The sequence below is a fragment of the Papilio xuthus genome, unplaced genomic scaffold (assembly GCF_000836235.2).
Source record: "Papilio xuthus unplaced genomic scaffold, Pxut_1.1 DF828952.1, whole genome shotgun sequence".
NCBI classification, from domain to species: Eukaryota; Metazoa; Arthropoda; class Insecta; order Lepidoptera; family Papilionidae; genus Papilio; species Papilio xuthus.
In genome coordinates, this window is record NW_013529697.1 from 5243060 (window position 1) to 5257771 (window position 14712).

General features: G+C 32.6%; 1 protein-coding gene across 1 annotated transcript; it reads left to right on the forward strand.

The window, feature by feature from the left end:
• Positions 1-246: 246 nt before the first annotated feature.
• On the forward strand, positions 247-12395 carry LOC106127845 (uncharacterized). Its single transcript, XM_013326126.1, has 2 exons — positions 247-533; positions 10416-12395. Exons 1-2 carry the CDS (start codon positions 501-503, stop codon positions 11772-11774), a joined length of 1392 nt encoding a protein of 463 aa, XP_013181580.1. The 5' UTR covers positions 247-500; the 3' UTR covers positions 11775-12395.
• Positions 12396-14712: the final 2317 nt, after the last annotated feature.

Sequence of the window (14712 nt, forward strand, 5' to 3'; positions counted from 1 at the left end):
TTTTTAAATTTGCTATAAAAGACTATCTGAAAATTAAGTTTTAATACGTATTTTTATATATCAATAAAATGTTTGAATAGAATTGGCAATTTTATTACATTAATCGAGATAATGTTTTTCGATTGCGGTCGCGTGCGAAGTGCGTCAGTGCTCCACAAGAAAGTGCATTACATAAATTAAATAGTTAATTGGGAAGGTCAACGTTGTCTGGTCGATGTTGCGGCGTGCCTTTAGTCAGTGAGACAGCGCGCAAGGCACACGTACTAGAAGTGAATCGCTTATTCTAGTTCAAAGGAATCGGAATCAGAGGGCCTCGCTTAGTTTTACCGTGTGTCTGCAACGCCGTGTCGAAGCGATGCGACGCGATGTCAACCAAATAATCGTATAAACCAAAAGTTCCCATCGGAACGATGTTCTTTACGATTCTCTATATTGTGGACATGTCCTTATCGATACAGTAAATTTGAAGTTACAGTGCGGTAATATCGGTTTGTGACGAGATGAGGATCTATTTTATATGGATTTCCCTTTTGGTATGAATTCTTTTTTTTTTTAATCTATAGTAATGTGATTAATATATGAATGTGATGAGAGCGTCGGTGGCTCAGGGGTCAACCACTTGACTTGCAATCTGCAGATCCTGGGTTCGAATCCCGTCATGTACCAATGTGTTTTTCGATTTCTGATTTACATATGTACATTTATCCGAAATTCTTACGGCGAAGGAAAACATCGTGATGCAACCTGCACATATTTGAGAAGAAATTCAATTATATGTGTGAAGTTAACCAACCCGCACTTGGCCAGCGTGGTTGACTATGGCCTAATCACCCTTAACTTAGGATAGGCTCCGAGCCCCTCGGTGGGGACGTGTAGTGAGCTGATGATGATGATAGTAATGTAGGTTACATTTGCCGTGATAATTCAAAACTTAAAATGACGAATTACATTGAAAAGCAAGCCTTCTGTGTCTATCATATCAAGTTAATTTCTACCGTTTTAAAATACGTATGAAGTCAAATTTTTGCCAAAGTCTGCATTAGCAAATATTAATTTAACAATTACTTTTCCATTTTAAAATAGACGTAGGGCTCAATAACTGTGCACCATACACAACATACTATCAAGTTTTTAAAATGTTCAATAACAAATTGCATCACATTTTCATAACAAGGTAATTCATGTTGAAATAAAATAACAAGAAAGCAAATGTTTCCGTAGCATTTTATACAGAAGCGTTCAAACATGCCGCGTAACAACGCCCACTGCCCTTAGTATAGCCGAATATGACTTTCAATGTCAAAATTTGATTTCGTCAATCGATTACGGAGGTACCGTTTCAAAATTTGAATAAAGTCCTGTATCATTTAAAAGTATATTGGAACTTTAAGAAACAATCCTATTGTTCGTTCTGTATACTGTCAAATTAAGCTACTGTCACTTCTGTTTTTTCTTAAGTATGTGATCGTCGGAACATAACCCTCTATTGGTCGTCACAAACATCGGTTCTCTGCTGCCATTATCTAGTTTGCTTCCGCAACTGTGACTATATTGGCATATAAACTATACTTCGATACAAAATTGCTCAAAAAACCACTTTTTTATTCCAACTAGTTCATGTCGGAAGCTATTCGTATCATTAAGAAATTATACATTGTGAATTTAAAAATATATTATATTTCTGACGTTCGCAATGGACAAAATTATAAAGAAAATAGATGTTGTTTTCTTCAAATATTTCTTTTATCTTTGCCCAAATATTTATCAGTCATCCCTTCTACACGCTGTTTCAGATTAAGATATTAAATATGTAAAAAAAAAAACAAAAATCATAATTTTGACATTATATTATATTGTTACAATTTGTTAATATAGGAGTTGTTAATTTCCGAGCTAACTAATTAAAAAGAAAATAATTGATCAGTTGCTTATAACGTCGACTTCTTTCAACATTATTTATAAAAAGTGCGTAACATATAACGAGTTCCTTGACACGTTAATTAAAAAGTTGAAGAAAAATGCTTTAGATATTCATGAAACTCGATATAGCAAAATAAATGACGACCTATTTCATATTTACACAAGATAAATGTCAGCACGCTCTTTAAATAAGTACTGGAGCATAAGATCGAACTAATTTTGGTCCATATGAGGGCGAAACAGGTTCGAACAAATCACTTCCTAGTATTTTTTTATGTAATCACTACTAGTGAGAAAAATAAATCACAATAAATGCAACGAACAGTAATTATTACCTATGCATGTCTATCATAAAACCTGTCATAATATATTTCTTTTTTTTTGCACCTATTGAAGACAAAGAAATGCTTAGGAAATTAAAAAGGAGTAAATCGCGAATGAGCGTCAGTGGCTCAAGGGTCAAGCTCTTGACTTGCAATCTGCAGGTCCTGGGTCCGAATCCCGTCATTTACCAATGTGTTTTTAGATTTCCGATTTACATATGTACATTTATCCGACGTACTTTCGGTGAAAGAAAACATTGTGATGCAACCTGCATATATTCGAGATGAAATTCAATGATATGTGTAAAGTCAACCAACCCGCACTGGGCCAGCATGGTTGACTATGGCCTAGTCACCCCTAAATTAGTATAGGCTCCGAGCCCCTCGGTGGGAACGTGTAGTTAGCTGATGATGAAGAAATCGCGAATATAAAAGGTAACTTACGATCAGGGTCGGTTTTAGCATTTACGGCGCTCTGGGCGAGATTTTTACAGTTGTGTTAAATACAGATTTTTTTTAATTAAGACGAAACACCGTTAGTAATAAAGTGTACATTATTGAAATGAAAGACATTGAGTGCGAAGGTAAAGTAACGACAACAGGTTTAGTTCAGCACTGGTAATATCTTGTCACGCATAACTAATCGTGATTGAGGCGAAATATTTTAGCTAATGAATAATTTTCTAGCGTCTACCAATTGGTAGTAGTTTTCCAATCCTAAACCTATCCAACTCGCGGGATTTTCCAATATGTGGGTCTTTTATTTGTTCATACATGTCAAAGGATGTAGAGGATTTTATTCTAATTATTATTAACTGGAAAATTATTGCTAGTTGGAGAAACCCGGATATTAATTACACCCACAAAAGACTACCTAAAAAGATAAGTAGGCAAAATTCAAGTTTACAATTGCAATTCTTATGTAATCCTAAGTCATACGTATTTTAAATTGTGACAAGTTAGTGACGGAAATTGATTACTGCTGTATTTCATTTCACAATTTCTGTTTTAATTTTCAAAATAAAGTTAAATGTATACACAAAGATTAGGACATTAAATATAAGGCTTTTTACCGAAAAAGAAATTGAAAGAGTTGCCGCCGCGCCGCCGTTCCACCTTTTGATTGCGAGACTTGCTAGCGCCATAGATAATATTTTTATCTATGGCGCTAGCTATTTTGAGTACCGGGGGTTTGCTTGCTACAAAAATTTAAATCACTTTTGGAATAGTGATTATTTTTTTCAAGTTCAATCATGAACACAATCACAATAATTGGCTTGGAATCTTTTAAAATGACGTTTTGGATATGTCAAAATCGACCAGCTCTTACTGCTAGAGCCATCTACTGACAAACAGCGAGAACTTAGTTGCGCGCCTAATATTATTTATTATATATTAAAGACATTGGAGCATAGATATCAATGTAGAATAGTTACATTTTATTTTATTACGAAGTCTTAACTCCGTATTCATTCCATTCAATATAAATTACAGTAAAATGAAATGAAAGAACAACATACATATCGGAAGTTATTAATGTCGTATTTCTTTTTATACTTTTTGCCTTATTTCTCTCGTAATTGAACATAATTTCACAAATCATCCGTCTTAAGGACTCGAACTTTGATCTATTTAAAGAAAAAAAATTGCATCCGTGCGATAAAACACGTTCGCATTTTCTTTGTGAACTCGGTTATCATCATTCAATTTATTTGCATTCAAGTATAAAATACTTCACGATCTGGTAAATCAGAACTGGTTTTCTCGCCTCGCACAATAATGCTAACCTTATAAAGGTAAGTGCACACTTTAACAGAAACCAAGAATAAAAATCTTGGTAATAGCTTCGACCAAAACCTTTTACCAGTTAGGGTCCGATAAAAAGGGTTTAATATTGGAGACTGTCCACGTACAGTTGAAATTCCTCTCTGTAATCCTAGTCACTGGCTGCGTGGGTCGTGAGATTTTGTAGTTGGTTATATACATCATCTTACTAATATTATAAATGCGAATGTTTAGATGGATGGATGGATGGATGGATGTTAGAAGGTATCTCAATAACGGCTTAACAGATCTCGTTGAAATTTGGCATAGATATAAAGCATAGTCTGGTAGAACACATAGGCTACTTATTATTAGTATAGTTTGTATATAAAACATATTAGAATGCCTTTATGTATATTGAATATAAAATAAGTATAATAATGAAATTATATATTTACCTAAAGCTGTTAGACTCGACATCGCTTTTAGGAATTTGATATGACCTAGCCTTCGCTTTGTCCCTGGTATGCTTAAGTCGTGATGAAAAAAGCCATTTCAAGTGATATCTACGATCTGCTTTTTTATTGCCCTCTGACATGGTTTCCACAATAATGTCGATTCGTGTACTTATCAAGATAATTTTAAGCAATTCATTTAATAAAAAGGGTTTAAAATATCTCACTGAAATATGAATGCGGGTAAACTTATAGTTTATTAACTTGAGTCCGTGTTCTGTATTAAATGTCAGTTTGTTTTTAAAACCTGTTTGCCTATCGATAGTTGTCACTTAACCTTCTTCGTAAAAATTAACTCTTAATACAGGAATATTGGTTATAAGATAGTAAGAGTGTGTTTGAGATTTTTTCAACGTTAAAATAAATTCAGATTTAATTAATCTTTTTGGATTGCAATACTTGTATTTACTTTGGCATTACAAGGTATGCTGGATTAGTTAGTTATAGTGCTACATCTTTATCTGACCTGGTTTATTCCTATTTGTGTGTACCTACGTGGTACGATGATCTTTGGCTTTGTCGTACTTTTTGGACTTTAACAGGGGAGATAATATGCTATTGTAATTAAGTTTCGCTTATACCTACCGGGTCAAATGAAACTTTCGGACTTTACTTATATTAGATTAAAACTAGAAAATATGTTCTAGACTAATAATAATGATTGATAAAAGGCTGTCGAAGGCCGCCCTGTGAGTTCGTAACAACTTTTAACTTATTGGAGGCGGGCTCGTACAACAATCGCGCAGATCTTATCACGGCAGTTTTGTCGTTATTCATGTCAAGATTTTGTACACCTTTGATCAATAAAAGTTAACCAAAAAGATTTCATATTGATATAAACAATTTATGTGACATATATATAGCTATTACCTACGGCTCCGTCCACGCAGAATTAAAAATAAAATAATTAGTAGCCTATGTGATGATTCCAGTCTTTCTGGAGATACCTTCCAACAAAGATCCATTCATCCAAACATTCGCATTTTATTAGTAAGATATGTTATATAAATTTATTCTAATACAACGCATCTGACGAAAAGAGATACATCTCTTATAGAATCTATTAACAGATGCAACTGTTTTCTTTGGAATGGTCAATTTAATTAACTATACATGTATATCTCTATATCTCTTACCTTCTCTGTTTTGTAACGAAAAATATCTGAAAGAAACGTGTGAATCATTCTTGAATCTCGTTTAATAACCAAAAAAGTTTTACTAACTTTAAAAGAACAACATAGTTGAGGAATAAAGTTAATAGTGTTCAAACAAATTATACGAGAATGTAGGTTACTTTAACCAAGGCTGCACATCGTTATTTCTTTGAACGCTTCGTAATGTTCCTAATAATTATTGTGATCGAATAATTACATCTATTTTACGAAATCATGTATCTGTTTTTGATTGGTCTTTTCCTCGTATTATTCCACATTTGTTTGGATGTTTGGATGGATTACATTGATTTATTTACCTACGATATTCACCGATGTGATTTATTGATCAATAATTTTGTTTTTAAATTAAGTAGTTAATCATTTTTTGTTCGTTTTAAAATTATGCTATTTAGTTGCAATTCAATGATATGTGTGAAGTCAACCAACTCGCACTGGGTCAGCGTGGTTGACTATGGCCAAGTCACCTTTAGCTTAGTGAAGGCTCCGAGCCCTCAATGGGGACGTAGAGTTGATATTGAATGAGCCACATTGTTAATGCCGAATTATTCTTTCGTAAAAAGTAAAAAAAAAACATCTTAAATATAAAATTCTCGTGTCACAATTTTCGTTCCCATACTCCTCCGAATCGGCTTGACCGATTCTCATGAAATTTTGTGAGCATATTGAGTAGGTCTGAGAATCGGCCAACATCTATTTTTAATCCTGCGCGGACGGAGTCGCGGGCGACAGCTAGTTTCTTTATAAAATGTTATATTTATATTATGACTAAAAATCGCAAGAATTGTTTAGACATTAAGGAAACATTATAATTTACTTTTAAGACTTCTAACAAAGTAAAGGATCTAGAATTGGTCCTTGGAACAATGACCTCATATTATTTATAATACAGACAGTTAAACTAGCGGAGTTTAAATATCTATTGCTATGCAACAAACGTACATGCAAATTAGTGAAACAACAAAATAAAAACATTGAGAAAGACTTATTTCTATGTACGTAAGTGTTCAAAGACAGTACTTAATATATCAAGAATCTTTTAAACCATTCTATTTAAAAAGAAGTATGTTGCTGATAACATAATTAAGGTGCTTATCTTATTAATATTATAAAAGTGAATATTAGGATGGATGGATTGATGTTTGTTAGAAGGTATCTCCAGAACGACTAAACGGATCTTACTGAAACTTGGCATAAATGTAGAATACCGTCTGGACGAACATATAGACTACTATTTAAGTTTTTTTCCTGCCGCACAGACGGAGTCGCGGACGACAGCTAATACTTCATATTACAAATAATATATTATATCTAAAATGAAAATTGCATATAAAAAGAAAGCAACAAAATAACTAATCGCACATTTGCCACTGTTACGAAATTTTATTGAAGACTAAGCTGTACGTACACTTTTCTCGTATAATTGTTACACTAAAGTCTAATTGTATTTAATTGTTTTATGTTATTTATTAATTTCGTATTGAAATTCAACTCTTACGAAAGCTTCAGCTATGTCTTCTTATTTTAGATATCTTTGAATCAATTAGTTTTTTCCGATTCTGTGCTACGAACAGGTTAGTAATGTCCTGGAGACGGTCGTTGGCATTTATTATATATTGCAATGGTTTATTTATTGCAATTGACTTTAAAAAACGTTACTTTAATATGAATTGAACTAGCTTCCCTTGCTAGGTAACCTGTTATTGCTTGTCGCGTGAAGGATTTTAATGAGAATTAACTCACAATCGAATAATAATTATAAATCTATCTGTATTGTACATTTATAAACTCTACATTTAGTGTTTTAGCACTCTTAGTAATATAAAAAAAAACAATTAAAAAAAGGGACAAAATTGTATTATTAATAATATTCTGTCTATTTATTCCTTAAGTATTTTGTTATAAAATATTGAAAAAGAATTCCAGTTGAAAATAGGTGAAAGTTAATAAAACAATATTACCTAAAGTTTCGTATTACAAATATCTAGATTTATGTATTATATGACCTTGTAAACAGAATTATAAATTAAATGGAATATGGATGCAGTTTCTTAATTTTTTAAACATATATCTAACATAGGAAACAGTATCTATGAGCTATTCATATCAGCGCCTACTTTTGCAAGCAGTATCAATATCAGTGCAACTAATTCAAATTGTACTAACTTGTGAGACTCCATTCTATTTTAATATTACATGTTATACCAACTTATGTCTTGGAAAAAAGTATTCTAGAGTAAACTAGAATTTATTTTGGTTAGATTTGTCTTACTGTGGGTTTCTGATACCGAAATCCCTATTTCATCTTTGTCAAAACAGATAACAATTTAAATGAAGATTTTTGTCTCAGAAACCAACGATTAAAGATTTAAGAATAAATAACTTAATTATGGAATTTATTCAGATCTTTTTCAGGAATCATCAAAGCGAAAACCCTTTAGGAAAATTCTTAGCAAATCAACATTTTAGTAGCACAAAATATGAAGGCGTATTTATACATTTTTCGCAATTCCGTTTAACATAACAAAATCATCTATTTTATGCAAGAATCTTTGTTAATAGTAAATAATTTTTAAATTTCCTCACAAAGAACAAAGGTGAATACCACAGCTGGTATGTATAACAGAGGAGTTTATATTTATTCATTCCAACGTTTAACCTTTCTCTGTAAAAGTAACATTCCAACATATCCGTGCAATATTACGATCATGGAGCGATTGCGCGTGCGCCTTGAGTGCGCCTTTCCCCCCCCCCCCCCCACTCTGCTGCTGCCCGGCCCCGCCCCGCAACACCGTGACAGTGAAAAACACAAGGCCGCGACTTGCGCCTGCGCAGCCTATGAATTTTGTAACTAGTTGATTCCCGCAACTTCGGCTATGTAAAGTAATAACTATAACATTAATTAGGTCTAATTCAATTCCTACTATTTATTAACTTGCTGATCGACTACGTTTACTTGTTGGCATCAAATAAAAGGGCTTATTTTTGACATATTTTTGTACAACCACTCCGACATGAAATGAAAGGACTTGAGGGTAGTGCACACTCAAAACTCTCAACTGTACCGCTTTTGTTATATTGCAGAACGATTAAATTGATGTATTATTCCGATAACATGTAACATTGTGAAAGCCTATTTCATACTTATTCCTATACTGATAAAGCTTTGTTTAGATTCTTGTTACGTAGAAGCGCTTAGTATTTATCTTGTGTCACGAACTGCAATGTGGTGAAATTGTCCAGAATACCTAGTTCGTTATCTAGATACAAAGTAGTTTCAAGTTCATTACAACATCGTAAAGAACAAGTTTCAAAGTTTCTTGAAAATATAATAATATAAATTTATTAAAGTAATTAGTACCCTAACTTTCTAACTATTAGTGACATTGGTATGATTTTTGGAAAGATCTATACAAATATTATAAAAAGAAAAGTTTGATTGTGCGATTGTTGGTATTGAATAGGCTCCGATAGTAATGAAGGATTTGAAAAATACTTTCATTGTTGGGAAGCTACACTGTCCCCGCGCGGCATAGACTATATTTTTTTAATTATTTTTTTATTAACAAGTTCTTATTGCTTTTCAATCAAAGGTTCCCATTAGGGTTTAAAATAAAACAAAGCTTACAGTAGATTAACGTTGCCGTAGGCTTCCACTGAGTTTACACGTAGGTTAAGTGTTTTCGATTCATGAAACAATTAAAAAATAACTTCATTTGTTTTTTCTCTATTTATTTGAAACATTTTTTTTCTCTTTGTGAACTTTTAGAAAATGTACACAAAAAGCAACGTTTTTTTTATTTGACATTTGATTTAATGTATTTAGAAGTAATATTATTACATTAAGTTATTTACATACCAGTACTAGATGTAAGTACAAGCAACATTCAATCATCCTACCCGAGGCGGTGTCATGATCAGGCGCCCACTTTTTGCCTCCACATTCCGATCAGGTTAATTTTTTGCATACATATTGACATTAACAACTTAACCAGTAAGTTTGTCTTTTTCTTTGACTTGCAAATGTTTTTTTTCTTCTTTAATGAATTTTAATTATGAATTTTATTATTAAATTAAAAAAAAGTTAATGCCGTCTAGACGTTAATTTGTCGTACGTGACTTTAATTTTTGTATATTCTTTGTGTTATTTAATCCAAACCTATGTCATTTTTTGTAGTGGCTACATTTTTTTGTTGTCTCCTTTAGGTGCTACAGACGTTTGGCCTGGCTAATTAAAATTATGTGCAACATATCACACTTAGTCTTAACAAAAAGTGATCTAGGTACGATCAAGATATTATCTGCTGACATAGGTTTGATCGACAAGGCGTTAATAAACGGAGCGGAAATGTTTCTCGGAATGTGTCGGCGTGCAACTGTCAGTGACCGCGCGTGTAGCCTTGCTGCTCACCATCTTGAGCCTTGTTACAGCATTTGATAAAAACATCATTTGTTGAATAAGACTTTGAATGTCCTTCCTCTCTATGATTATGACAAACACTAGATGTTACTAGTCTGCGGCACACTTACTTTACTTATTTTTCTCAATGTAATCTATCCACTTCTAATCTATACGATTTATTAATCAATGATCTAGCCAAAAACATTTTTGTATCAATGTGTTGATACTTCTTGTTAGTTCTTAAATTAGAGAAATTTACACTAACAATATTTTTAAACCATTTAATAAAATTATTTACTTTGATTTTCATTCTTTTCAGATCTTGCCTAATGCGCTAGTGGTAAGCCAGCCATTTACAAAGCAGCCGGGAGTGAGAGACGATGCAGATGCTGCAATACAACATGGAGATACCTCCGAAACTCATAACGAACAAGTTATATCTGTAAGAATAACGTCTTCAGTTGCTGTGGGAAGAGGGAAAGCAAAATCTAACAAGATACCAGAAAATGAATATATGCCAAATGTTAACGTCACAATACCACCGACAATTCTAACAAAAATAAATCCTACGAATCCAACTACGATCGAGGACATCGAAAACGAAACCGTAACTGATGCAATGCCGTATACCGGTGCTAACATAGATTTTATCAAACAATTACAAGCACGGAAAGAAGCGAGAGGCGTAAACCATTACGAGCAAGTGAATCCATTTGAAACAGTTAAACAATTTAATTACAACATATCCGATGATCATACAACCGAATCAACGAGCAACACTGATTCTGATATAGACTCGACTGCTAGCGAAACTGAGGAAAATATTGAAAATATTCCAATAGCCAGATCGATTTCATCATTATCGGCTAAAAATTATGTACAAAGTTTAACGGATGATTCATTACACGAACGAGATAGAAACACACGATTGACGACGGTTAGCTTTAATATAGTACACGACAATCCCAAGATTGATAATAATTATAACCAAGAGAGTAACACTTTTGGTCAAAGTCAACAATTTTACAATCCCCCGGCGAAGGTATATAGTCAACCTGCTCAAATTTATAGTCAACCAGCTAAGTTTTACAGTGAGCCGGCGAAATTTTACAGCGAACCATCGAAAATTTACAGCGAACCGGCTAAGATATACAGTGAACCGGCGAAAATTTACAGTGAACCAGCTAAATTTTACAGTCAACCAGCATCATTACATCTCACACCAGAACCATTGCCAAACCATACGCCTTGGCGACCACGCTCCCGAACAATACCACCAACGTCTCCTACAAGAGAACTTGAAGTAACCACGACTCCAATAACAACAGTAACATATAAAACTAATAAAGAAGGATATATTGTAGAACATCAACCTGAAAAGAATTACGAAGTAGATGAAAAAATCAGCGTCATGACTGACGGACGTAGCCATGGTGTTCAAAAGCCGAATAATGAAAATTGTAAGCAGGAAAATTGTAAAGTGGGATATGTTGTGGAGGGAAGACAGTATAAAAAGTATCGTGTCGAAGAAAGAACACCCGATGGATTTATCGTAGGGGAGTACGGTGTTGTTAGAAATGAAGATGGGGCCCTTAGAGGAGTCAGATATACTGCCGATAGTGAAGCCAGCCCACGTCTTATACAAGACGCACTTATGAAGTTCCTGCAGCTCAAATAGATATCATATAGTTGTAAAATGCTCATTTATTTGTATAAGGTATACTCAATAAAATTAAAACACATGGCACACAAGTAAAATATAAAAAAATAGTGAGAATTTTTGTAAATACTTATTAATCAAGACTGAATATTTTGGTATCCAGAAATAATTCATTTCTTACTTATCCCATATTGTACAGTCTTTAGCTTTGTTTCGGCTTCGCATATTACTTAAGTCTTTTGTTTCTTATTTGCATGAGATCTTTCTAAGTCATTTTCATTTAGGAATATCTCTTTGTCTTGCAATAATTATTGTCTTATTTTATTCTGCATCAATTTAGAATTCTTGCTAAAAACGATGTAAGAGTATGAAGTAGAAGGCATGAACACTTTCTTGTCTATTATGTCTGGTTTACATTATGCCAGTACGGTAAGCCAGTCGCACTTAAAATCAGCGCTGACATACAACTGGCATAATGCAAACACTAAATGCCAGTGAGCTCAAACAGTCCATCCTAGGCTATCGCTACTGGCCTACTTTTTTATTTCTAGTATACTAAGGCTTCTTTACTCATTTGTATTAAATTGCATAATCTGTGCCATCTGTTTTTATTTCTTAAACTTTACCTGTACCTTCATATTTAATTGATTTTCTACTTTAATTTAAAATGTTTTTGGTGTAGATAGAGAAAGTGTATATATTTAGTTATAAGAATTAAAAGCTTGCAAACTAAGTTTTTTTTAATTACAATAATTTGATTATCTAATGGGCTATAGAGTTCGAGGTTTATTATCTATGGCAACAAACATCCATCCATCCATCTAAACATTCGCATTTATATTATCTATATATATTAAAAAGTCCTGTTAGTTACACTATTTATAACTCAAGAACGGCTTTACCGATATGGCTGAAAATTGGTGAGGAGGTAGCTTGGAGCCAGGAGACGAACATATGATACTATTTATTCATTTTTTTTCGATGGCCATGCCTTATGCCTTGAGGAGCTACTTTTTATTTAACTTACTAATATTATATTATAAATGGGAATGTTTAGATGGATGTGATGTGGATGGATGAATAGGTTTAAAGATATCTCTAGAACGGCTGAACGGATCTCGATTAAATTTGGCATACATATAGAACATAGTCTGACAGAACACATAGCCTACACTAATTAAGTTTTTATATAGCCCCGCGACGGGCGACCGCTAGTTAGTAATAAGTAAGATTGAAAAATGTTCTAAAAATATGAAAATAATAAGAAATAGAAAGGAACAAACTGCATTTATTATATATTTAACACTATTCAAGCAGTTACAACGCTTATAAGTATTCTTAATTTGTGACCTTAAATATTATTTGTTTTGTGTTTGTACAATCAACATTTGCAAGTAACTGTTACTACCACTACTTCTAAATAAATTTCATTTCGTTAACAGTTAATTAAGAAAGTTCAAACGAGACAACATTTTAAAAATTAACAAGTGCGAGTTAAATTTTTTTTATACGTAATATTTTGAGATTCACAATACGATTTAAACATGATCTTTTTAAGCAATTATTAGACATTAAAGTTTTTAAAAAGTAAACTCTTAAAAATACTGGTTATTCAATATCAAGAAATACTTAATTTTCTACGCAACACACTTATACGTTTATTAGTAAAAGTTTAAAAAGTGATTAATAATTTTTAATTTATTCTTAGTGCACACACATTAGCTATTAATCGAATTAAACACCAAATACCTCGAAGTTGTCCATCCCATCTAAAAACTTACAGACCCATTTCCAAACGGAATCCTGAAAATATCTTATTGTACCTTATTACACGTGCAGACTACATTCTTGTCGATGTTTATGCAATTACATAACAATTATATTGACGTGGAAGCACTTTTATCGATCAGTCGACCAGCTTTTTAATCGGTTTCAACTATACTCTCTTTATAACATAGGTTGACTTTATTTATTAACGAATAAATTTAAAATAATTATTTTTTTTAACAGCACAGTTGGAATATTCTTTTTTTTTTTATAAATGGCAACATTTAACATTTAATGGTATTTGATGGAATATATCAATTGGTCAACTTTGATATGGAATAATGGTTAATTAAATTAAAACCAATAAAAAGCAGGTTTTCTGTCATGGTCCATACAAAACACGTAACAAATAACTAATGTAAAATTTATCACAATACAAAATACATTCGCAACAATATTACTTGTACATATTCAAAAAAGTGCGATAAAATACTAAACTTATATAAAAACGGCTAAACATTCACGTATATTCGGCCGTGGCCCGTACTCACGGGTCGCGTCCGCGAAATAATGCCCCCCGCAAGGGCTCGAAACTAGTCGGTGCCGCCACCGGACGAATATAAGTGAGTGTTTAGCCGTTTTTATATCAGTTTATTATGTCTCACGAAAGTTTGAACAATTTAACAATAAAATACATTAAAATAGTCAAATTTTAGGTCGTCAAAATGTGGCTTTGAAAAAGATTCAATTAATGGACTCGTAACAATCGGTAGGGTCTTTAAGAAGAATAAGTCGAAGACAGGATATGAAAAAGATTTAAATAAGTATATACTAGACAATATTTATTTTAATAACTCCATTTTTTTTCTCTTTTTATCGTAACTTTAACTTACATTTAGCGAGGAGAAAATTTCGTTCGTTACAAAGATTTGGTCAAATCTTGATTTAAAAAAAACATTTTACGTACGTTTTTTTTAATTTTATGAAGTTGCTAGGACAGGATTTTTTTTTATTTTAGTTAATTAATACATAGTAGACAAGGACTCGTAAAGCTTATAGTATTGAAAATTCCAAAAAATTTTAATCAAATAGGGAGTAATAAAAATTGTCAAAATACAGATTTACAGAGATATGTTGAGAGAAAACATTAAATATATCAAAAAATAAAATTTAAATAGACATGCTTACT